The sequence below is a fragment of the Poecilia formosa genome, unplaced genomic scaffold (genome assembly GCF_000485575.1).
Source record: "Poecilia formosa unplaced genomic scaffold, Poecilia_formosa-5.1.2 Scaffold668, whole genome shotgun sequence".
Taxonomy (NCBI): Eukaryota; Metazoa; Chordata; class Actinopteri; order Cyprinodontiformes; family Poeciliidae; genus Poecilia; species Poecilia formosa.
Window position 1 is genome coordinate 78,577 of NW_006800607.1, and position 26,280 is coordinate 104,856.

Sequence of the window (26,280 nt, forward strand, 5' to 3'; positions counted from 1 at the left end):
TATACATCACACATAGGCTTTATGTTTTCACTATGTTTTTTAAATAATGAAACGTCCTTAAGAAAAATAAATCCATTTAAAAAGGCCTGTCATTATGTCACTCAATTATTAAATAGTTAAAGATAGAGTGAAATATTTACACATATTTCATGCTTGTTGCCAGTTTGCCTCACTGATTTTTTTTGCCCATTGTTTTTTGCAAAATAGCATCAAGCTCAGTCATACTGGATGAAGAGCATCTGAACATATCTGTTTTAGACTGGGCACTGATTCTAAACAGGATTTACATCTGGACTTTAACTGGGCCACATAAATAGGCTTTGATCTAAATTAAAGTCATTTTATTCATATAGCACCAATTCACAACAAATATTTTCACAACTAAATTCAATCCAATATCACGGCAAATTCAAAACCGATTATATATTTACCAAGTGGTAAAAGTTTTCTATCTGCAGAGTAAATATGCATAAACTTCCATAGATATTATGAAATGTTCTCCTATTTTACCCTCCATCTAATATAATTTCTATAGCTTTATTTATAATTTCAGATCATTAAAAACTGTTGAGATTTAGAAAGAAAGATGATACACATTTTAAGAAGAATTTTACAGTGTTAACATAAAGTTTTATTTCTCCTTTAAATTGTAAATAGACTGAACTTCTATAGCACTTTTCCAATCTTTTTTTTTTTTACTTATCACAACTATTAGGCAATGTAAGCTAAAGAATTCAATTTAGAAATTGTTTACCAATGCGTGGCCACATTTAATAACTTAAATATGAGTTTACTATGACAATTATACCAAAAAGTAGTTTCGGTCGAATAATTAACTGTTTTCCGACCAACTTTTGTATTTTGTTGTGTATAAAAAACAAACAAAAAAGTCCTAAAAATTCAGTTTTGGTCGATTAATTAATGAAACCGTTTGTTTGATTTAATGTTTAAATAAGTGTTTGGAGCTTTTTATTTCTTTATATTTCCACATTGAGAAACACTAATAACAATAAATAGGTCATTTAAATCCAACAATGCAATGAAAGCAGAATAAAAATGACTGTAACCTGCGAGGTTCAACAAAGAAAAGGAAAGTATCAGTGGCGCAAAATTCCACCTGCACTGATTACAAAGGCAGAGACACCATAGAGGGAATTATGAGAGAGATTATTATTCTTGACTTTGTCTCAATCACTCACTCGTTGTGTTTCCTTTGGAAGTTGACCCACCTTTAACCTGTAGTTGGCTACCGGTGCCAAACGCAAACTCAGAACACCTTCTCACAAAACCACAAAGGCCACTCATCATCCTGTCTGCCAAACGCCAGGAGCACAATTCCTCAATTATGTCACAAGTGGCTCCAGTTTAGCAGACAATCTGCTACAGGGTGGCAATGACATGAATGTAATAAATTCACAAGTGTGAGAGGTTTTGCAGAGAAAACAATGTTTGCCAGATAATTGCAGCAATTATACTGGTCGCAGATCTTTAGAGGAATTTCTTTTCCACAAAGCAGAAGATATGTTTTTGTTTGAGCACCTGATTGCTGGCACACAAGATGTGGCTTGCATTGACTTTTTGCCTTAAGTACAGATAATCCACGAGTGTCAGTGATTGAGGAGGTACAAATCCCACAGTAACAGACACACAGGTGGCACTGGAAAGAAACGGCATGCCAAGCAAGATTTCTCTTTCTGTCTCACTTGGCCGGTTAGCATGCACGGCTGAGTCAGAAGAGCGGCCTCCCTCTGCGCGGCGCCGCTTCAGGTACGCTTCGGATCCAAAACGCCCCAGCTCTCTCTCTAGTCTGGCCTACTCTGCATCCCCAGAACCAGAACCAAAAGATCTAATCTGGAACAAACTTCTGGAAATCTGCAAAACTGGTGAAACACTGAGTTCCTTTCAAGGAAGGCTAAAAACCCACCCGCTTAGAGCTGCCTTTGATTAGTAATAAAGTGATGATTTTGATGATGGCATTTCACAAAATGTAATGTTTGTTACTTTGATTTTTATGATGTAAAGCAATTTGATCTGCATTGTTGCTGAATTGGGCAATAAACTTGACTCTCCGTTTCCCGCTCTCCTACAAGTGGACTGTTCTGCACCGTGTCCGTTTCGAGGGTCCATACCTCTCAGTCAAGTCACGCTCAAAGATCTGTGCCCTTTGCTTCTGGTAAACAAATATTCAGGCAGTGAAACCCAAGCTAAAAATAGCTAACAATAACAAACGTTTTATCTGAAGCTATCAAAGGTAAATCTGTCAAGTTGCAATGGGCACATTGTGTGAGATCACCAGGGTAAGGGAAAAGACTTGCTTATGTTTCAGTGTTACGCCACCAGAAACTAAGTTTCACCAAGTGTAACCAATTAAATTAAATTAAATTCATGAACAACCATCTGTAAACACCAACACTAAGAACACAACTCTGCATATCCTGTTTAACTTGACAAGGTCTTCAAAAGCTTTTCATTTTAATATTGACACACAGCGGTGACTCCCTGTGTGGATATGCTCCATTATTGAACCATCTGTCTTCTAACCTGGAAAAGTGTGTTTACATTTAGTCTGCCAATTCTGAATCATAAGGAGCAAAGACAACACAAGGGGTTCCTCAGGGTTATATTCTCTGATGAGGTTCATCCAGTTTGCACATCCCACACATCCTGGATACAAACTGTTTAAACCAGAAGTCTGCAACCAGCCACACATGGTTTAATAACTTTGGCTAATCTTGCTAAAAAAATAGAAAATGTAAAGTTAATTCAAAAAGGCTAGTTTTAAAGGTTTTTCTCCTAGATGCAATTAATGCGCATAGTACTGGCACAGAGAATGACACCAATAGTATGAGGAATATTCTTTCTTTATGAAGTACATATTTTTGTCAATCTATTTTTTAATATTAATTTTCTATGTAATTTTAAATGTCCCATTAAAGAAAAGATAGGCTAAAAACAATAAAGTTGTAGTTCTTTTATTTAAAGATCTAAACAAACTTCCTTTTGTATTATTTATAAAAACAAGATGTTTTGCTGCAAAGAGTCACATCACTTTTGTGTCTGTAAACAAATTTGTTTTAGCTGGACTGAAAAGGAAAATGGATCTTTGGGTTGCAAAGGTTGCTGACCCCAGGTTTACCGTCAGCTTGGCGCTGCAGCTCTATAAAAAGCCGCCACCACAGAGACTGTTTCTTCCCTCAGGCTGTTTCCTTTGTGAACTCTCAACCCAGATTGATACCATGCTTGTTTGCACCGATTCAAACTTGGCTTGCTCTTTAAAAACAGTGCATTTATGCACATTTACCAAAAACTACACTTTTATTTTAATTCCCTTCTTATTATATTTCAAATATCCTCATTGAGAACAAATTGGACGTGAATTCAAATTTGCTGTTTTCTGCATAAACTTGGCAAATCAAGTTTATGCTCATTCTTTTTTGGATGTAATGTGTTTCCATTTCTCTCCACAGACCCTTTTGATCTGGTGTGAAAAATGACACAAATAAATCTATTTTTTTCTACACTGGTTAACAGGGTTTCCTCAAGGATATTTAAAAATATGACCCATTATTTTTCCTTGAACAGCTTATGATAGGTCTATAGGCCATGCAAAACATGTTCATTTCATTTTTGAACAATATCATTCTTGGGTAATGAGGTTTTAGTCTGCTCACTTCTGCCTATTACGAGCTCCTTTCAAAAGGAGCTGGTTTGGCGCCTACTGTCACTTTAAATGAAAACAGGTTGTTGCTGGCCACGCCCTCCAACTCAACGTTTACACATGTAAAAATGGCTCAGAAAAGATGTGCATTAGACAACTGTACCTCTCTGAAAAGCAGAAGTGGAGTCTCCTGCACAACCAACAAAATTACAGCAAGTGATTTCTGAATGGTAAGTCAACAACAAAACCCTTGTTTTTTTTGTTTTTTTTTTCAGCAGCCATTGTACAGTGCAAACGGCAGTAAAACCTGCTGACCAAACCTGTTAGATCTGCTGAAGTTGCTAGGTAACTAGCTGGGCTTTGCTGGGGTTGCTAGGTAACGACACAGTGCCTGCTGATTTGTGACTTTGCATTCTGGAGGTTTTTGAAACAAGTCCTTTTTGAGACACCAAAGAAAAATAATTTATTGCCAAAAAAACGCCTGGCTAGGTTTTTTAAAGCATTTGGACTGTTTTTGGAAGCAGTAAAATCCCAAATGGAAGTACAAAAAAACCATATCTGAAACATTATGCATAAGGGTCAAACTATATCAATAAACTAAGTTGTTGGTGTCATTCAAATGCAACATTCATTAACATTAGGATCATTTTTGCAGGGTTGAACTAAAAATGTATTCATCTTAATCTTCATTTCTTCAGACTGCCACCTCCAATTTGAGAGCAGCGCAGCACAAAGTACCCAGCTTCGTAGCCAGACAGGCAGGCGCATATGAAATATGATATTCTTTGCATTTTTTTAACATATATTTAAAAATCTTAATTCTGAAGGTGTGGCAGCTTTTATTTTGCATGGCAGGGCAACACTATCAATTACATGTAGAGGAAGCACTGGGTCATTCTTAACGTTGGAATCAGGACTCAACTGTGAGTCCTGATTCCAAGGACTCACACTCACACATGAAGAAGTGTGCGTTCTTCATGAAATACATTTAAACACAAAATGGAATTGCAGTAATTACTAAATACATCAACAGGTCAATGTAATAAACACAAAGTGCTTAAGTAACCCAACAAAACGTCTAAAAGCTGTGTTGGCTTATACAAACTAGCATAGCAGGATTTGATTTGGTGCTTGTGGTCCTTTTTTTTCCCACCAATCTACTTATTGTTTCCAATGCACAAAATGCTAAAAAATCATTCATCTCTTCATGTAGAAAACATGATATAATGCCAAATCTGCAGAGCCAGGGCCGTTTTTTCACGATTGCTTCATCTGCCAGGCCTAAATGGACTTGTCAGGTGTTTGACAGCTGAGAAAACACAGCGCTGTGCTCAAGGATATCACTGGAAGCCTGATGAATACCTGCGTCTTCCTGCTTAGGAATCAGAGGATTTAGGTGGCGGTGAAAGCTTGTCAGGAGCAGCACACAAAGGCCTCGCTTTGCTCCGCTGAACACCCAAAGTTAAGATATGAGACAAGAAGAATGACCTGCCCATTAATGTAGGTGGCAGGGTGCGTCGCTCAGATATGACTGGCATGAGATGTCAGCTGATAAATCAGGTTAAACCTTACATGGTGTACTCATCTAACCCTTCAAGCACAGGTTAGCAATTCCCTCGCTTTTTATTAGTGAGAACAAAAGAGAATGTTCATCTAAACAGTAAAAAAAAAAAAAAATAGAAATAGCAAGCTTAATTCTAAATCTAAATCTAAGATTTTTGTTTTTGGGATCACAGAGGAAACATCAAAACTCAGTAACTGGGTCATGTCTTTTAGGATTTCTCTCAGGACAATTGGGGAAAGATCCATAATTAATCATAAAGGCACAACATAAACTCTCTGACGTCATGTCGTAATGGTATTAAAGTAGACATTTTTATCCAAAGAGCAGGTGTTCAACTCCAGCAGCAACAAAAAAATCCAACAGGCAAAACTAAGAACAGTATTTTGTTCTTCACTGTGCCTAAAAACTGCATAAAACATATAAAAATACGCCATTATTAAGCTATTTTTAAGAGTTTTAAAAAATCTAAATCCGTTGCCAATGTTCTCCAGATGCTATCATTGCATGATGATGTAGCATGTCTCAGATCTGATTAACTAAATAATTTACAAGTAATGTTTTCCCTTTCATAAAATGAGATAAGCACTTTCAACAGGATCAAATTCAATTTTAGTGCTCCAAAATGTGTCATAGAAGTTTTAAAAATATATATATATTGTCGGCATTAATTCCAATATTATAAAATGTTTGACCCACTGCTCTGACTTTTCTATTTTCCAAAATGAGCAAGAAAATTCAAACTTCAAATTTCTGGAGCCAAGATTTAAAGATTTATTTTAGCAAAGCAATAACCAACATAGCAAAAAATAAACAAGGATCACATTTAAAATATAAACATCAGATATTCATGTGTTGATGTTGTGGGTCAAATTGTTAACTTACATGAAACACTTAAAACTATTCCAACAATTTGCAAAGATCAATAGTGCTAAAAGTGTTCCCACTTTTGTAGGTGTTATGTAGTGAGTTGTAGCATTAGATTGATGAGGCTGCACTTTCTAACCATGTTGGTAATCTTTCACTGAATCCTTGTGTACATTTACACCCACATGTATGTACACTGAGCCTTTGTGGAGCAAATTAGATGGGCAGCTTGTAAAAAGTGTTAGGTGATACATGTGTCTACATTATACACAGCAAGTGAGTCAGTTAGAACTTAAAAAAAGACAAAATGGGCTAAACACTGTGTGCTAAAACACTGGGTTCAAGACAGAAACTAAATGTGCCGAATTTATTTTGGGAATTTTAAAGGTGCTAAGCCTAAAAGGCAGATTTTTTTCACAAAGGGGTAGATTTAGTTTTTCATTTTTATGCTAAGCTAAATATTGGTGGGAATTTCACACTTGCCAAAAAACAAGAGAATAGTAGCTTGCGCCAGTGAAACTTTAATAAGCTGGAATCATAAGAGTAACTTTTCTTCCAACATTTAATGTCAGAACTGCTATTTTTTTATTTATTTATTTTACCAGCAACTTTCCCTACAGTTAGCCACCATACTGGATAAAAAACTCAGGGCTAATTGATGCTCTGATTTTTCAGCTAGCCTTCGGCATTTAGGGAGCATTCTTGTGTTTCTGACACTGAACTGGGAAAATCTTATCTTCAAACACAAAGAGAACCAACAGTAAAAATTCAATGTATGTGCTAAGCACAGCTAAATGTTGGTAGCATTGGTGCCAGGACTTCTTCCAACATGGCTAGCAAATTTTTAGTCTTTTTGCTAACCTAAGCTAACAGCTGGTAGCAATCTCATATTTAAAAAACTACTTCCTGCACTAAAAATGCAGACTTTTCTCAAAGAAATTCTGTTTTAAATTTCTAATAAAGCTGCTGAATGTGAAATCATGGGTGCTAATTCTTTTTCCCCACACAGATTGCAAGTATTCAGTTTTTTTGCTAATCTAATTCAACTACTGGTAGTGGAGTAATAATTAAACTGTTTCCTTAATCAAAAAAAGGAGACATTTTTTTTAACAATAATTCCAGTTTAATCTCTGATTCAAACTATTAAATATTTGAGCATATTAAGTCCTTGGTGCTAATCCTTCTTCCCACAAGGACAGTGAGTTTTTAATCTTTATGCGAACCTAAGCTAACTGCTGGTAGTGATGTCACATTTAACAAACTACTTTCTTGATCAAAAGAGGAGACTATTCTTACAATAATTCTGTTTTAAATTTCTAAAGAAGCTAATGAATGTGAAATCCTAAGTGCTAATCTTTTTTGTCACACGGACAGCAAGTTTAGTCTTTTTGCTAGCCTAAGTTAACTGGTAGGCGCTGTTTAATATCAAGCACACATGAAAATTCAACGTTGATCAGAAAAAAACTTTGCTAACTTCTTCCCATTTACCAAATACTAAACTTTGTTCATAAATATTACTTTTTGTCCCGAGATCAGAAGAAAGTAAAGCCTTTTATTTTTTTCAAATTACATAGCTTTGCCAAATGAGTTGCGTGCCATTGCGCGCCCACACACAGAATGAGCTGTATCACCACTCAAAGAGACAAGACAGCTCAAGATTCATGGGAAACACTTTTTTCAAAGCCACAAGTGTTGAGTTTAGAAACAACACAAGCTCCTCTGCCTCCCTCCTTAACTCCTCTCTCTGCCTCATAGTTAGACAGCAGACACCAGAAGACAGAAATGAATCCGCGGTAATGAAGTAGAACAAAATAAGGATGGTGCTAGACTTCTACAACCAGCCTAACGTGCAAGCCTATTGTGCAAGTGAAGTTTCTTTTCAGGTGCAGGCATGGGTAAAAAAGCTCAATTGTGGCCGCCTGGTTTCTGTGCAGGCTGAGACATCTATGAGGTGTTGACATAGATCCTAACAGAGCGCCAACTGACACAGATGCTCTGACATCTGCAACGATGCATGACTTCAATTGTGAGCTGTGTTACAGTGGAGAAGAGAGATACAGTCGCTATCAGGCGATGGGTGAGTCAGACCGGGTGACTCATAAATAGCAAACCAAATCCACAACTGAATCCAACAGTGATAATGATAAGAACACTTTGACGATTTTGAGATAAAATCAACAGATGGGACCTAAAAATAAAAAGTAAATGAAGTGAAGGGTAATTATCTTGTTTGAGGTCTTTCTGCTTCACGTCGATTCCCTAAGGATTCCCTGCTCCCCTCCCAGCATTGACAAATATAGATTTTTTCTGATTTCCCTACAGCTGACTGGATGGTCACTGGTTTCTTGTGGCGATAGTAGACTTTTTAAAGAATTTTTTAATTTTTTTTTTTTTACTGTGTAAACAACAATTGTCCTTTTTGTTAATTTGAATCCTTCAGAACAGCAGGTTGATGTTTTTTACTTTTGAGGTTAGGAATGTTGAGATTAAGAAAGATTCGTTGTATAAATTATTGTTGATTTTTGTTGTTACTTTGTCTGTAATAAGCGCTTTATAAGATATCTAGGCTAAGATTGTACAAAAGATGTTTACATTTCTAATGCATGTTAAAACAATTTGAAAAAAAAACAAGAAAACCTGCTGTTTTAAGGTTGTTGCATTTTTAAGTTATAAAAAATTATAATGCTTTACTTTTGAACCGTAATAAATGAAACATTGACCAACATATTTGATGTGTATCGATGATTTTGACAATGGCACTTGACAAAATGTAATGTCTGTTATTGGTTTTCACGACTGTCGACTAAAGCAGTGGTCCTCAACCTTTTTATTACCGCGGACCGGTCAAGACTTGGAAATTTTGCTGTGGCCCGTGTGTGTGTGTGTGTGTGTGTGTACCGTCAGATAAGGATTCTGGATGTTGGTGTTCCCGCTAAATCTTGAATATACCCAATTTGGGTTGTCTTGGCCCTTTTATCACAACCTGTGGGGTTTTCCCTGACTGGGAACGAGAATACAACTTGTTGAATGTGACAGGTAGCCAATCAGAAAGCGCGGTGACGTAAGAAAGAGGGGAATCCCAAACAGCTGAGATATTGCGCAACTGAGGGTCCAGGGGTTGGGGACCACTGGACTAAATTATGTGTTTGTGATGTTTATGTTTTCACAATGTATCGCATGTTGGACTGTTTTGTTGCTGAAATGTGCTATGCAAATAAACTTGATTGATCGATTGATTGGCTGATTGATAATCCTATCATTTTTCTCATTTCAAACAAATTTAAGTAATTGACAAAGACCTGACTGAATACAAATGGATTTAATTCTGCTAAGTGTTTAAACTTTGTCAGACTAAAAAAATTTTGAACATAAATGGCCTCCTTAAAGTAACATGCTAGTATCTCAATCAAATTTAAACCCAGACTTTGACTATGCCACTACAGAATGTGAAGTACATTGTGCCATTAGTGATTAAAATCATTCAGCATTTTAACAGCGAATTAATGAATATGGGGACAAGGCATTGCAGTTAATTGTTCAAACTGGCCAGAAACTTTGGTGAGCTCCAGTTACCTTGAAAGTCAGTTAACATGACGACATTATTTACAGTACATCATTTTATACTTTACTTTCTATAAGCTAACACCATGTTTAATTTGTTCAATTTAGAGTTGTGGGCTCTACATTGATTTTAGATGATTTACATGCCAGTCTTGTAAAACCGCCATACTGAATCCGAACTTTGGCTTAAAAAGTTCTCTGACTTTACAAGTGAGAAGCCCTGACTTCTGTGGCAGAAGCGTTGTTTTAGTTTCTAAGGCAAATTGCACATCATAAACCCAGAACGGTAACTCCACCCTTAAAATCACCCCACTTTGTTATTTACTGACAAAAATGCTAGAAACAAGCTAATACGTTTTAGGGACTTTCAACAGATGATATTCATCCAATATAAATAATTTCAGGTTTGATTTCAGCTCTTCTTCAAGGTCACAAACTGATGTTTGGGCATCTGTCTTCAGGATTTTCAGCTAGAGAACAGCATTTCTGGTTCAAACTATTCTTATAAGCTGCAAAGCAGACAGCTACACTGCCACATTCTTAAAGTGTCAAATGTTCTCTATTTTTATTATTAACTATACTAATTTTACACCAAATGCATCAGGGTGCCCATTTTCAAAAATGTTTCACTTTTGTCTCTTTTTCCCCCAAAAGTCTCGGGGATTATCGAGATGTTTTGGGATTTCTTTTTTATAAATATGAGGCAGGACTTTGTGTTCTTTCGGGTTAGCAGTGATTTTGTCCATGAATCTCTTTGCATTGCTGATTCATAAACTTTGACCTTCACTGAGACAAGGAAACTTCAACTTTCCAAAGAAAATTAGCTTGTGCAGTCATTTCCTTCTGTTCTCGTTTTCAGACAAAAATAACTTCCTTTACACTTCAACAAATATGCTGATATGTCTGGCAAAGTGCACGTAATAAAGTACAGCCATTCTGATTGGACAACAAGTATGCACTCTTCATTCATGCATTCAGCTTCACTGCCATGCTTGGAAAAAAAAAACTTGCAATGCATCTTGGGAGGTTAGTGAAGGGATCTTCCCGTATTGACAAATAAGACTCAACTTCCTGATAAATTATTTTTGCCTTTAGCAGGCTACAATAACATGAATGTCCTTATGAAATGAATAGAAATTTTGTTTTTGAGAAGTCTGTCTTGGTTTATTTTTGTTTCATTTTTTAGAAACAAACAAAAACGTGCACGGCCTACAACACGACTGACAGCCTATGCACATAAACACTGGTCTTGATTTATAAAACTATCTACTTGGGTTACTGGGAAGCATAATACTGACCAGAAACTGTCAGCAAAGCAACATAAAAAAGTTAAATAAAACAGATATTTTTTTAAAGCCGTTTTCATGCTTCCAGAAGAAGACATTAGTTTGTGATTTTTATGTGGTCAAAACTACTGATGTCATTGACTAATGCAGTCAGATGTTCCAGAGGATTACTTTAGTTGTGGTGTACTGCCGGACCTGTTAGACTTAGTCACAAATGTTAATGTAAATCCATTAAACTGAGGGAATTGACTACAAATCCTTTGAATTAGAAAGGCATTTTCTTCCTATTATTTAGTTTTCTTTTACCTCAAAGGCTTCGAAGAAACACCCACCATCAATCTTAGTTGCCTTGTCACTAATTAGTTCCTTTTTTCTCTTTGAATAATAATTTTACGTCAAACCCCAACTTTAAAGAGTAAAATAACAATGATAAAAGTAACAAGATGTAGCTTTTAAACCAAGAGTAAGTACTTCCATTAAGGTATTTTTGGCTTTTACTCCAATGATATCTAATGGGACCAACGAGACCAGTCAAATCTTTTCATTCCAGCTTCCTTTTTAAAGGAAATGGTCTTTTTCCTACGTGTTTCCTGTGCTGAATGCATTTATTCTTCCATAGATCCATGCTTTTCAGAGTCTCACGCGAGCTGGCAGTGATTTAACGGCAGGCTCCCGGGGAAGTGAACTGCTTCAGTTATGTAAACTGGCCCGGGTTTGGAGCAACTCAACCGTCAGGACTTTGCATCCCCACCAAGCCCCTGCAGCTGGTAATGCAAACAAGATGCCTTCACTTTCTCAACAGTGGATTCACTGCGTCTATCACACACACACACACACACACACACACACACACACACAAGTTTGTATGTCTATCCAACTGAGGACTTTGTATTGACTTAAATTAATTTTAGTAATTGCATTTATGCCTAACCTTCACCAGAACTTAATTCACATCTAACCTGTAACCCTACACCAGGGCGTCCACCGTATTAGAACTGGGCTTTGGGCCCCAGAAGGAGCTTACAAGGCGCAAAGTTTGTATTTCTACCAATATTGCGACTTTTAATGAACTTCAGTTCAATTAAAAATCTACATTTATACTTAAACCGAATGATTACCAGTATATCTCTAACCCTAACCAAATATTAATTGATATTGTTCATCGCTTTGGTCCCCATAAAGCACCAGGTGTCAGAAGGTTATTAAATGTACCAGAAAAACGCTTAACTTGCTTTTACGCATGGCAGTCTGGCAGACTCTGTTCAATTGTTGTAACATTTTGTGGTTTTCTTTCACACTGCACGGTGTCAAACAAACCAAACATTTGAGAAACCTATTTCCCTCCTCGCCTGTGGAGGTGCTGCACTAAGAACCACTGAAGGAAACGACACAAAAACCTCAGAAGAAGACACTGAGCGCAACTACCATCTTCACAAACTGTAAACCAAAATGGAGGAGTGGCCTGAGATTATAGCAGTTGTAGGATTTATTTTATTGTTGGTAAAAGACCACCAGTCATTTCTTCCTCTAGGAGAAATGGGTTATTATAGTCCACTTCCTGCTTTTGGAGCGGTCTCCGGTCCGCTTGGCGTTCACATGCAGTCGAGCTGCATCAGAGTTCATTTCAGCCAAGCCAAGCCAAGCCCTTGGTTTATAGGCGGACCAGAGTTAGCTTTTTTTAGTCTGCATTAGTTTTATTACGTATTGACACCTGCCCAAACAAGCTGGATTTTCTAAACAGATGGCCTGGAGTTCGACTAATGCGGAACAAACCAAAATAAAACTTTACATCAGACTTTGTGGTTTTATATCAATTTGTTTAGCAAACATTTGAATATGTTGAATAATCTTATTTTTCTAAAACAATATATTTCTGAAATGTTTCATTTATTCAATCTCTGATGATACAGCACCAATAACACTGAATGGAAACCAGGCAAAACAATTAACAATTAAAGTTTGAATTCCTACTCTATCCACCACATCTACTGTGTTTTATGTGTGTGCCTGTCAGCTTTCGGCTTACAGCCACCTGTAGAGCTGCAGTCACTGAATGGTTAAAGTTAAGTGTTCAAATTCAAATGTCTCATTTGTTTGTCTTTGTTTTGAGAGAGCTGTTTCTCGCCGGCCACCCTACAGGTGGAACACAAAGTGGAGGGCCCTTCATTTGCCTCTGCTGCAACCTCTTTCAGCCTCCAGCAGTCATTTGCTTCGTTGCACGGCTTTGTGGCTGCAAGGTGGAGAACTCTCACAGCTGCAGCAGTGCATGGTTGCAGGGCTCTCCATTCTCCATTCCCCCCCAACGTGTTCAGCGAGTCTATCGATGAGATTGATATATTCAGATTTGAGGTTTCGAATGAAGAACACAAAACTTGATGCACATCTGCACATTAAAGGCATTCTTGACAACAAATGTTGAAAGTAGTCAGCCTCCAGCAGCACTCGGTGTATCTCTAAGCCGCACGGAGATAAAACAGCTCATGAACAAACACCAACTGTAACACGGCCAAGACAGGATCGCAGCTTTAATCCGGCGCTCCAGTAAAAACAGGTACCTGAGAAATTACTCACCGCTGATTGTTCATTACCGCTGAGCATAAGAAGCAGTCTTAGCTCAAGGGTGAGGTCTGCTGCAAACTGAAATACCTGTCCATCACGCCTGTCACAGGCTGAGCTGAAGCACTCAATCTTGGGATTGTGAAATTTTTATTAACCTCCTGTGCATCATCAGCATTTTTAGCACTCATCAGCTTCTTTGTTCTCAAAATCTTTGACAATGAATAATAATTTTACATGTAAGACATGGTAATTAAAGTTATTCTCTATGAAACAGTAGCCAAATGAACTGTAAAAATACAAGTCATGTCAGGTTTACTCGAGAGGAAGGGAACAAAATGATGCAAAAAAATTAAATTGTTGATTCTGAGTTAAACAAGTTTACAAGGAATTTTAACATCCAAAATACAAAATGCATTAATATTAAAACGTATTTATTTTACTCTCTTAATCCGAGATATTTTCCCCCAACTTTTTTCTTCAGATTTTATGTTTGTGGAAAATGCTTCTGCAATAAAAAATTATTTTAAGGTTTTTACACGTTTCGGCATTATCGCCAAGAAATATGACAACATGTGAGAGTCAACAAAGTTTTATTGTAGCACTGAAGACAAATTTTGGAAATTTGTTTTCACTTTCTCTGTTAAATCTTTGTGCATGTGACTTACATTTTCCAAAATCAGCAAAGTGTTAAATTTGGTCTAAAGGAATGCTTGTGAGTAAAAAGTGACTGTTTACTAACTGATAATATAAAAGGTTCAGTCTTGATAGCAATTTGCTGTTTGCTGATCATTTCTTTATAAAATCACTAAATCAGGGTGTGCTGTGGTGGTGTAGGGGTTAAGCACAACCCACATATGGAGGCCTTAGTCTCCAACGCAGCTGTCGCAGGTTCGATTCCCAGCCTTGGCGACCTTTGCTGCATGTCTTCCCCCCTCTCTCATTACCCAATTTCCTGTCAATTAGCTATCAAATAAAGGCCACTAGAGCCAAAAAAAAATCACTAAATCGAGTGATTTAGCACCACTCAATTTAGTGATGCTAAATTGAGCTCTTTCTGCTCGATTTAGCATCACTATAAGGCTAATCTGGTGGTTACTTTTTGGATTACCCAATTAATCACTGGACACAGTGAATATGTTGAATTCATAACAACATAGCTTAAAATTGTTTTAAAGTGCCATCACAGTTTTATGGGCAACATTATAAAACAGACATTTTGACAATAATAATTTTGTAGCCAAAATAATTCAGGCCTGACAATTATTTGATTAATCAGACCAAAAAAACTTAACACTGAAGATTTTTTATTTAACCACATAAGCTTTTTATTTTATATACAATATTGAAAATACCAAAAAATGAAAAAGAACATATAATTTAATGTCTTTCTTTAAGAAAAACATTTTATTGCTTAAGATGCAATAAGCTTTCCTTTAGTGAACGCTTGATCATTTTTAGCAGCTAACATCCTTGTAACATCAACATGAGAAATGCTCAGCTCTTTCTGCTCGATTTAGCATCACTATAAGGCTAATCTGGTGGTTACTTTTTGGATTACCCAATTAATAATTGGACAGCAAATGGTGCTAAATATGAGGAGTTTCCTTTTGTTTTGTTTTTTTACAGAATTTGAACCAGGTGAAGCTAAAACTGGTACTTAAGAAGTTTTAGGTAGAACATTTTTACAAGGAAGGGTTTTTTTTTGTCTTAAATTGATATTTGTTTTGTACAGATTTGGTTTAATTGCTGCTCTGAGTATGTGGTTCTTTAATTATATTGTCTTTATTGAGTCTATGTCCTCCAGTTATAAATTAGTTGACTATTATTTCCATAATTGATAAATCATAATTAATCTATCAGCCCAATAATGATTAATGTCTAAACTTGGCAGATTTAGAAATGAATCTAATATATTTAGCCTGACTGGAACATTTTGGAGCAGCCTGAGCTAAAGATTAGGGTGATGACAAGTAGGCCTTCCACCTTTAAAACCTTGGAACTCATCACCAAAGATAAATCAGGTTGCAAAACATTGCTCAGAAATTGCGAGAAGGGCCTGCTTGCTGTGTTGCCATTTAAAAGTTTTTCACTGATGAAGAATTTGTTTTATGCGCCATTCTTTTGATAAAAAGTAAATAAACAGGGTGAATTTTGTGTTTTTTTTTCATAAACTGTTCCTCCATTTCCTCTTTAAACATTCTTAATAGGCCATATGAGTAAGCTTGGTCCAAACTGATTTTTTTTAGTATGAGATTCTAGGTGAAAGTAATGAAATAGTGAATGTAAAATCCCTTAGATCTGACCTTTTACACACATTTAGCTTGATTTCCCTGGTGACTTTGAAAATGGCCTTAAATTAGTCACAACAACCTTTTACGTCACTTCAAAATATAAATGTTTTATGGCCTGAAGTGCTCAGAATCATTCCTCCTACACTCCCTCTTCAGACATTATGTTTCAGAGCTCAGTATTAAAGGTTGTGAAACCATTTTCTTAACCTCCTGAGAGATCGGTAAACTTCTGAATAAGGTTAGTCCTTAATTAGCAAAGATCTCAGAATTAGGAACAATTTTTAGAATGTTTTCTATTTGTTTGCTTTGTGCTTACATTAGTTTGATAAATAATAGGGCAGAACTTGTTGATTTTACATCATTCATTACAAGAAACTTTGACATTACAATGAGATATAAAACGAGAAACTTTCACGTGTTAAAATGTTTCAATTAATCACTTGATTTATGTTTTGAACATACAAAAGTTCCAAGCGGAACCTTTGTTTTTGGGTTCCTGGTACACCAGTAAATCTGATGGTACACCAGTAAATCTGATGGTACATCAGTAAATCTGATGGTACATCAGTAAATCTGATGGTACATCAGTAAATCTGAAGCGACATCTGCAAACGGCAGCGATGGCCGACACTTCTCTCGACCCACTGAGGGTTAATGTCTGCTGCGAAAAACGATCTGATTTAACGCTGGAAAAGACTGTTGTGTTGAAGTTCAGCTAAACGGACTTAGCCTATCAGTGATGAAATTCGAGACTAAAGTAGCATCTCAATGCTAAGCATGTAGCAACAGATGTCCTCAATGCTAATGTTAGCATACACAAACCAGCAATGAGATCCAATCTGAAGGTTGAGTAACCTAAATAACAGATTAAAAACAATAAATCTGTTTATTTTTGTGTTTGCATGTTTATTTATTCAATAATTTAGCTAGTAAAGGATTTTGAATTAAAAATGTTGTTTAATTTGATTAAAATGCAATTAATACCTGCAATTAACTCGATTTAAGAATATTTAATAGAGTCCTACCACTAATAAATAATAAATATAATTATTTGTTACACAACCAATTCCTGGTGGGGATTTTATTTCCATAAAATCTCACATAAACATTAATCTCAGAGATTTGCAGAATTCTTCAAAATTACATCAAGAATCATTCAAAGAGATATAAAAATCATTCCTTTTAGATTTTTATACCAATTATTTTTTTATAACAATATTGTTTAGAACAACTAATCAAATGCTACGGCAACATCCTCTGAGCTAAAAATAATCATGATAAGGATTAAGTCGAAGATTAAGATAAACATCAATAAGTCCTGCATGATTTTTATTTAAAAACAGATTAAACTGGGATTATTTAAACGAAATAATGCATTTTGGCTTCCTTTGACCTGTTTCTTAAAGAGGACAAAGAGTACATTTAAACTGGTTTGTAAATCCTCGTGTTAACCCTAAGAAGCTCCGTTTTTCACCACGTACCACACCTTAGCCTCCACTTAGCTCCAGCCGAGGATCGCCACATCCGCAGCTCTTCCCGCAGGACTAAACCTTTCATCGGGCTGCTTGTCTAAGCAAACCTACGAGCTTTTCCCGTCCGCGACGCTCCGGCTCTGACACATCCCTGCAGCTTAACCCGGCCTGGTGCCGAGCAGCAGGACTTTGCTGCTGTGTTTGGTTTAGAGATTAAGCCGGTGAACCTAAGGACTTCATATCAACACTTTCAGTTTACAAGTTTAAACCTACAAAATTCACGGAAGAGGATAAAATAATTTATTACTCTGATCTTTGAATGCATTAAAAATTATGTGATCCAGCTCCACGGGGTGATTTCCATGCAAAGCGTTGCTTTTTTCCCCTCGTTCTTTCAGGTTGTGTCCAGGCTTTATGATGATGGTCTATATTTTGCATGCTGAAATCACTGGAGGGCCTTTGTCTGCAGAGAATTTACATCTCTTAACACAGCTGGCTTGTCCAACCACTGGCACAAAACAAACAAGGAAGCTCGATAGAAAAACAACTCATTGGTTAAGTTACCACTAAAGAGGTGTTTTAGAGTTAAACGTCCAAACAACGTGGCGCATTTTAGACATTTCTAAATAAGCTGAGGTTGGCTTTGAAGGGAACATTTGAATATAAAGAGGAAACTATATTTGCTTTAGACAGTTTGGAGTAATTTAACTTAAAAGCTGACAGAATAACTGGTGATTTGCAGGTAAACGTGTATAAAAAAAGGCCATTAAAAGCTGGAAATTTATAAACTGTTACAGAATTTGTGATGCAATCAGAAAAAACACAACTGTGTGCAAATTCTGCAAAGTAAAAAATAATAACAACAACAACAACAACAAAAAAAAAAACATTTCTAAAACTAACTTTTTCACACAAAAAATTCTCAACCAAACTGCCAAAACCTTTAAATAAATTCAGGAACAGTATCTAGTTGTAATGATAAACTTTCACCTTATAATGGGATATAGAACATGTCATAATGAGATTTATATCTTATTATAACCGAAATATCTTCTCATTTACAAAAGAAAGACTGAGTAGATCAGAAACAGTTCTTCAGATTTTTAAGTGTCATCTAGAAAAGTTTTTATATAAAGATGTGGTTTGTTAAAAGAAACTGTTGAGAAACTTCCATGTTAAAATATAATTCAGAAATTCCTTGTTTTATTGAGTTCTAAATCACGTTAGAACATTAAAGTTTTTAGTTTTAAATCTTAATGTGAAAGTTTCTCATTTTATCCTATATTAACCAGAAGGTTTCTTGTTTTAATGAGCTAAAACTCTTCTTCATAAAACAAGAAAGGGGTTTTGCATCTTGTTATAACGAGAAAGTTACTCATTTTAAATCTTGCTATACCGACTCAGCTCACCTGATGTTTGTCCCTCTCTGTGCACCTTGGAAACCTTCCAAACCAGCAAAGTGGTGGCAGCATCATGCTGGACAATCCTGTTAGGAAAACCTGTAAGAAGCAACAGGACAACCACTTTAAACATACAGACAGAACAAAAATGGAACAGTTTAAATCAAAGTATAGTCAGGTGTTAGAATGGCCTAGTAAAAGTCCAGATCTAAATATAAATGAGAATCAATCCCAAGGCTTTAAAATTACCCATCAAAGTTGCTCTCCATCTGATCTGACTGAGATTGACCCAATGAAAGGGTGAAACATTTTGTCGAAACAAAGTAAAGACTCATGGAGAGGTTGAATAAAAAATACACACCACACTTTTCAGACAGAGATAGATGAAAAATCAAAACACCATTTATAAAAAAAATATTCAAAAAAAGCATGGAGACTCTTGGCAAACGTGAACAACAGACCCTCATGAACCTGAAGCTCAGGTATGCAGGGAGCATGTGATGCTCTGGGGGCGTGGCCCTACAGGTAAAACACTCTCCAGGTAACTAAGTGACTCATTCTTTCTCACACCTTAAAGCAAATGGCACCTTCACAGCTCACCTCTCACTGCAGCTGACAGCGAGACAGGAAAACAAGACGCTCTTATCTTTTAACAGAGGAAATTTACTCGTCTTGCAGGGGAAGATCTGCTGGTTTTGGACTCAGAGACAGTAGGTTTTTGTTGTTTTTAAGTTTTTTGGCAGATGTCTGGTTTTGCCCTGCCCCAGAAATAATTTGGTTACTTGCTCCTAAGGAGGACCTCTTCCGAATCACTTGTTGGGGGTTTTGCGATGACAATGCCGGTGGTCAAAGTGGAGAAAGAGTCTCCGGCGGACTCCGGGTTGCCGTCCTCCAACCCTTCTCCGCAGACGGAGGATCAGCAGCCGCGCGGCAGGAGGAGGAAGAGACCTCTGCAGAGGGGGAAACCGCCGTACAGCTACATCGCTCTCATCTCCATGGCCATCGCCAACTCCCCCGACCGCAAGCTGACGCTGGGGGGGATCTACAAGTTCATCACCGAGCGGTTCCCCTTCTACAGAGACAACTCCAAGAAGTGGCAGAACTCCATCCGCCACAACCTGACGCTGAACGACTGCTTCATCAAGATCCCGCGGGAACCCGGGCGACCCGGGAAGGGCAACTACTGGGCACTGGACCCCAACGCAGAGGACATGTTTGAGAGCGGCAGCTTCCTGAGGCGCAGGAAGAGGTTCAAGCGCTGCGACCTCAGCACCTACGCCGCGTATGTTCACGAGACGCCGGTTTTCTCCCCGGTCCAGATCACCAGGTCAGCGGCGTACTCTGGTTCTGTGTACCCCAATATGGCGGTCAACCCTGCATACGGCCAGCAGCTGCCCTCTGCCGCTTACTACCCCTCATCATCGCCGCCTGGGTTCGCACACAGCCAGACCCGTATGTTTAGCATCAATAACATCATCGGACATCCGGCGTCAGCCGGCATGCTGGCGGGTCAGGGTGCGGAGATGATGCAGCAGCCGGGCCGCAGCTTCAGTCCGGAGGGGCTGCCTAACGGGTCCGCCGCCTGCAGCTTGGGAACGCCGGGGTTCCAGGGTCAGCAGTGCGGGGGAGCGGTGCCGCCCCGCTCCGCGACGCACCCCGGGTTCACCTACTCCGGCCCGAATGGCCACCCGCACCACCACGCCCACCAGGGCTCCTACGGACAGGGTCACAGCCCGGGTTACGCTTCGGCAGGCAGGATCCACGCCGCGGCCCACGGCTCTGCAGAGACAGTGGACCATTACGGCCGGGCGTCTCCAGTGCAGCTTGGCTCTTTCTCCCAGTACAACAGCGCTGCGGCAGGTGCAGTTACCAACAGTGGGAGCTACCTGAGACACCCGTCGTATCCCGGGACGATGGACCGGTTTGTTCCCGCGATCTGAGCTGCTGAACCTCAATGTTGGCTCCAATCAGAAAGTGACATTCGAGCGCACAAACGTGACTTGTTTTCTCTAAACTGAGCAGACTGAGATGATAAATGTGATTTTTTTTTCTTGCTTTTATTTTAAAAGCCCATCTTCTCATTCTGTAAGTTTTCACTCAAATATACCTTTTTCTCCCATTTTTTTGTCACAATGTGAACGGATAAAACACCGACAAGCTTGCTGAGCTTCAAAAACAGAATTTGTTATGTTCATATAAATTATTGTGCTTCATGGTTACTGGCTTTACACTAACAGGTTTGTTTGCAGAGGATTAATTGTAGAAAGAAAGTGTGCATGTCATTGTTTTTTTTTGTTTTGTTTTTTTTTTAAAACAAAAATGTATATTTTGTTTGCTTTTTTGTAAATAAATTGATAGAGCACTTTTTCTTCGTGAATAAAAAACATTTATTTACTGGTAAACCATTGCACTAAAATTGTTCTCAAACAAAACAATTATTCGGGTTTCATTATATAAAGTGCGGAAAATATTTCTTATAGCAAATACTTATTAAAGTGGTAAATTAAAATCATTTATCCAGGTCCCAACTACCAAATTAAATAGAGAGAAGCATTATTTTTTTGTGTTGCTTCCTTCAGCGTCTCAGCTCAGCTGGTTTGAAGTGTCGTCTGGAGCCGCAGCTTTACCACTCACTGTGACCAGACTCCACTTTATCATGTCCAGGCATCAGCTTAGTACTTCACTTCACTAATCAAGGAAATGAATTGACTTAGTAACTCGATATTTCATCCCGCAAAACCAACACGGAGCTCAGAAGACTCTTCCTCAGCCTGAGGATTTGACAAGACGAGACTCGCAGTGAAACGCTTCATTATTGTCCATTAAACCAGTTTTGTTGCTTAAATGCTTCATTTATTTACCTCTAAATGCGAGATTCTACGATTTTTGTATAAGATAAGATATATATCTTATTTTATTAAGATCAGATATATGTTTCCATATTCTGGGCTTTTTTCTGTTACAATTCTTAGTTGGAAAGGAGGAACATGACAAGCCGCAATAATTTCACTCATTAAATGTAACAAAACCTAAAATTACCCAGTTATACAACTAGAAAACCAATAGAACCTGTAACTGTACATAGTACACACTGTGTAACAATATTGGGAGAAGGCTTGAACAGAGCAATCATCCAACCTGAGCAAATATTTACCTACTGATTAACTACACCTTTACAAACTTCCACAGAAACCTACATGCAGGGGGAAAAAAAACCTGACGGACGAATGAGTTAAACAACCACGCAAAGTTTTAAAAAAGTGCAGTTACTTGGCTTTTTAGATACTTAAAGAGCATTTTTAATCATGCTCTCTGGCAAAACATGTTGACATATTTAATTTCTAGATTTTGTCACATTACCAACACAAACGTAAAAGGGATTTTCTGACACCTATATGAATGTAGGTAAATTAATGCATAGTTTACAAAAAAACAACAACCACAAATAAAATCTGTAAATGTGGAATGCACTTTCCATTCTCCCCATTTACTCTGACACCCTAATTAAAATGTACTGCAGTCGATTGCAAAGACTTGGAATCTGTGGCAAAGTTTTCAAACTTCAGACACTTTTTGTTTCAACTGCATGAGATTTATTTTTTTATTTTTTTGAAAAGAAGAATGTATAAAAACATTCAGTTGCAAGACGTCCAAAAGCTGGCAGACATTCCCCCCAAAACACTCGCAGCTTTAACTGCGCGGAAAGTTGTTGATTCATGCAGGACGGGAATGGAAAAGCATCCAACACGTTTCAGGTTTTTACTTAGAAAAATGTTAGAAAGCATCTATTCTTTTTCTTTCACTTAAAATTTTGTGCCACCTGTGTTTGGCTATAATATGAAACCCAGATGCTTCTGGTTGCAACATGATAAAACAAGGAAATGCTAAAGGAGTGTGAATACTTTTGCCTTTATTTATTACTACAAGAGTTATAATACATGAAAATCAGAAGTAGAGAGGTGTAGAAAGTAGAAATATGATGAAAATTTAATCTATAAGCATTATTTGTGCATCTCAGCTTTTAATATTCTACGTTTCCAATTGATATTTGGATTTTTTGTGGGTTTAAACTGAAATGCTTGGAAGCAGCTGTTTAAAAAGGATTTTCAGGGCATTTAAATTATGTTACAAATTAAAAACCAGATTATATTTAATTTTTTCTTTCTTTTTTTTTTTTTTTAGAAAAGTTGAGTATGACATGCATTATTGCACTCAAAAAAAAAAAGAAAAGTGCGAAGTTCTTGGTATAATTTAGTCCATATTCAAACCAGTGATTATGGACAATCATATGTAAATGATTCTTGTTGCAGAAAGCTGTTGTGTAAGAAGAGGAAGGAAAGAAAGGAAGGAGATGCAGCTGAAGAAGCATTTTGTCAGTCAGAAAAGCAACTTAGCTGGACAATTAGACTACCAAGTTTCATGCAAATCCATGATGTGAATCATATTAAATGTCAATTATGCTGCTTAATCCATGATGCATCACATGTCTGAAAACCGTCGCTTGGTGTTGACCACAAATTAAATTATTTATGTCTGTAGTGGTGGATTTAACATGAGCAATATGGCTCTCTGCCCAGGGCGGTGGCTGCCTGGAGGCTACAAAGCTAGATAATGACAAGGTATCAGCCAGTTGGGCCCAACCGGGGTTTCTGTTGCTTATTTGCATATAAAAACGATGGGAGTGAAAGTTGTTCCAACTCATTTTATGCAACTTTTTTGAAGGAGGGGTGCCCACGTTCAGTCATGCAGAGCTCCCATCCTGAAACTTTTATATCCACAAATTAATGAGTCGATACCAGGGATCTGCAGAGATGCATGTCTAATTTCATTCAGATCAGTTGGAGCACAAAGACGAGTTTTTTTTTGTTTCAAATAAGCTAGTAATGTTTTTTTGAGGGCGTTTTCCTTTCACACCTTTAGTTCATTTAATTGCTCCAAATCTGTTGAGGTTTTTTTTTTTACTTTGGAGAGCATGAAGTCTATTTGTTGGGCGGGAGAACCAAATGTAAACACACGAGGCAGATGTATCGTCTTCCTGCTTCTTAACATCACTGTCTCTACTTTTTCAACCAAAGTTATCAAAGAGGAATATCAATTGATTTTGAAAAGGTGTCTGCTTTACAAAAAAGAAAAGTCACATTAAGTTTGTTTACTCAACTCCACAGGTGTCAAACTCCAGTCGTCAAGGGTTAGAATGCAACTTAAGAGTCATTTGGTTTGGTTCACTTTAATCCAACTCTAGTTTATTTGTGTAGAAAGTTTGGTTTGTTTGGGGAGGTATGACTATGCAATCGAACTCGGATCCGTTTACAAACTTCAGTCACGGTTCGGTTTAAATGAACTCTAGTGTGGTTCAAATGCATTGGTGAATGCCGTGCGAACTGGAGACCGACCAAAAGCAGGAAACAAACATGGTATTCTGGGTAAACAAACACACAAGTCTAGAGTTAGCGGGAGTAATAACTCCCGGTCTTTTATCAAAAACACAGAAAAATCTTACAACCACTAAAATCTGATGCTACTCCTTTTTTCCTTACCTGTCGTGAAGAAGGAAGTTGCGCTCAGTGAGTTCTTCTGAGGTTTTTGTGTAGTTTCCTTCAGTAGTTCTTGGTGCAGCACTGCCACGGGTGAGGAGCACAGGTTTTTCAAAGGATTTGGTTCATTTCATACAGTGCAGTGTGAAAGTGAACTGCACCAGCTAATAATGTAACAAATATTGTTAACTTTGCCCCTAATCAAACTAAATCTACAGGACTGTCAGGTGTGGAAACATAGATGTTTAGATGTGTCTCTGATTCAGCACAGCTGAATCAAATAATTAGGTCAAGTTCCTAATTCAACACTAGGAGCTGTGTTGAATTAAGTTTGGACCACATTAATTCCTTAAGCTTTAACCCTTTTAGGTCGCCTGATAGTATGCCAGAGTTATGCATAGAACATGCCAGTTTAAGACTGCCACCAAAAATGACTGAAAAAATAAAATATTTACCCCAATGTCACCACTAACATTAGTGTTGGCTAATAATGTAACCATCGGCATATTTTGGATGAAACACAAACGTCAAAACAGAACTAAAAACCACTTGCGTCAAGATGCTAGTTTAGCTAAAGCTAAAAAAAAAGTCAATTTTAGCAAACATAGAAGAATAGATAGAAGCTCGAATAGCTCGATGTAACCACATAAAATAAATTTTTGTCAACTAACAGACACAAAAAAGATTTTTTTTTTTAAATATGACTCAAAAGCTACTTACCCGGTCGAAGTCATTATTGGTCCCGTTTTCAAGCCCGCGAACAGTCGCCTCCAGCCGGTAAATATCCCACAATGCAACGGTACATTTAAACTTTGCAGTACAGCTTAGTAATCCGACGAATTCTATATATTTTTTCCAGAAACATTTATGTTTACGGCAAATAGCTGTATTTTCTAAACCTCACTGTATAATCGTAATGTATTATAATGACGCCAGCACAACGGGTTTATTAGTAATTAGAAACGAGCCGCTATTTCTGAGGCCGCAGCTCACACCTCCAACAAACCGTTGCGCTCCCCGAACTAGCTTCCTGCTAACACCCCCGAACTCCCTCCTCTTCCGGTCCTGTCCTGCTGCTCCCTGATCCCCGCCCACATGACAGGTCCATCATGTGAGCAGAGTCAGAAGCCTATAACTTTATACACATAACAATAAAGATCGCAATGTAACATACAACAAATACACATAACCCAGAATCGTTACAGTATATTTTACAGTTACAGTGTAAAGTGATCAAACTGTCAGGGTGTTTCACAGATTAATGTCCAGATTTTCATTGTTTTTTAAAGGGACCTTAAGGTGATTAGTGCAATACCTGCATAATTATCTCTTATTACTTATTTCTGAAAAAAAAATTAGTCATTTTTATACTTCTTTACTTGTGAAAGCCCATCTAAAGTTTGTAATTTAACTACTCTAGCCATGTACATAATAAAAACAGCCACTTCAAAGTGGCAGCCATCTTATGATTCTAACCACTTAGGAAAGGCACACTTTAAATATATTCAAATCAAAAGTATATTCAAAACTGGAACTTTTGGATTACTCAATAGAGGAATAAAAGAACACAATTAGCAGAGGTGGAATCCAAGTCACATTTCCTCATGTTACTGTAATTAATGATTTACATATCACTTATTTATCAGTTTTGATCTCAAGCTGTTACAACCCAAAAGCTACTCCACTAAATATATTATTTTTGACTGAATGTATTAGCCTGATTTCAAAACAGTATCTGTAAATAGTTTAAGATGTATTCTAGCCTACAATAACATTCTGATAGAATACCTTTTTCTCAAAACTCTTATTCTACATAGTAAATTGTACATCTCAATTCTACTTTCGAATAAGTTACTCAATGTTTTGGTGGTATGTGCTATCTTTATTTTATTTTTTTTACTTAACCAAGACACACACACACACACACACACACTTAAATATAAACATTGAGATTAAAAACATCTTTTTCAACAGAGTCCTGGCCAAAAGGCAGCAAGAAATCCAACACTATAAACAAAAGCAAAGAAATTGGTTGATAAAAGATTAATAATTATCAACTAATGTTGAATTGTGGACAAGGGCTGCACAGAA

The 26,280-nt window shown here is 37.3% G+C and overlaps 1 protein-coding gene and 1 long non-coding RNA gene across 3 annotated transcripts in view; one reads left to right on the top strand and one right to left on the bottom strand.

Moving 5' to 3' along the window:
- The window catches only part of LOC107834572 (uncharacterized), a 68,723-nt gene extending 44,492 nt beyond the window's left edge, over positions 1–24,231 (bottom strand). Inside the window, exons 1-3 of one of the 2 annotated variants that reach the window (XR_001660367.1) lie at positions 24,193–24,231; positions 18,665–18,754; positions 17,542–17,763 (exon numbers count right to left, since the gene is read on the bottom strand). This is a non-coding gene — a long non-coding RNA (uncharacterized LOC107834572). Of the gene's footprint in view, positions 1–17,541; positions 17,764–18,664; positions 18,755–24,192 lie in introns of those variants that run through there. The other variant, XR_001660368.1, reaches the window with a different exon arrangement.
- Positions 19,218–21,065, top strand: foxe1 (forkhead box E1). Its single transcript, XM_007542246.1, has 2 exons — positions 19,218–19,365; positions 19,449–21,065. The coding sequence occupies exon 2, from the start codon at positions 19,486–19,488 to the stop codon at positions 20,593–20,595; it is 1,110 nt and encodes a 369-aa protein (XP_007542308.1). The 5' UTR covers positions 19,218–19,365; positions 19,449–19,485; the 3' UTR covers positions 20,596–21,065.
- Positions 24,232–26,280: the final 2,049 nt, after the last annotated feature.

Bases quoted from the DNA above. Each gene is read 5' to 3' on its own strand.
- foxe1 (XM_007542246.1), top strand. From the start codon at position 19,486: ATGACAATGCCGGTGGTCAAAGTGGAGAAAGAGTCTCCGGCGGACTCC.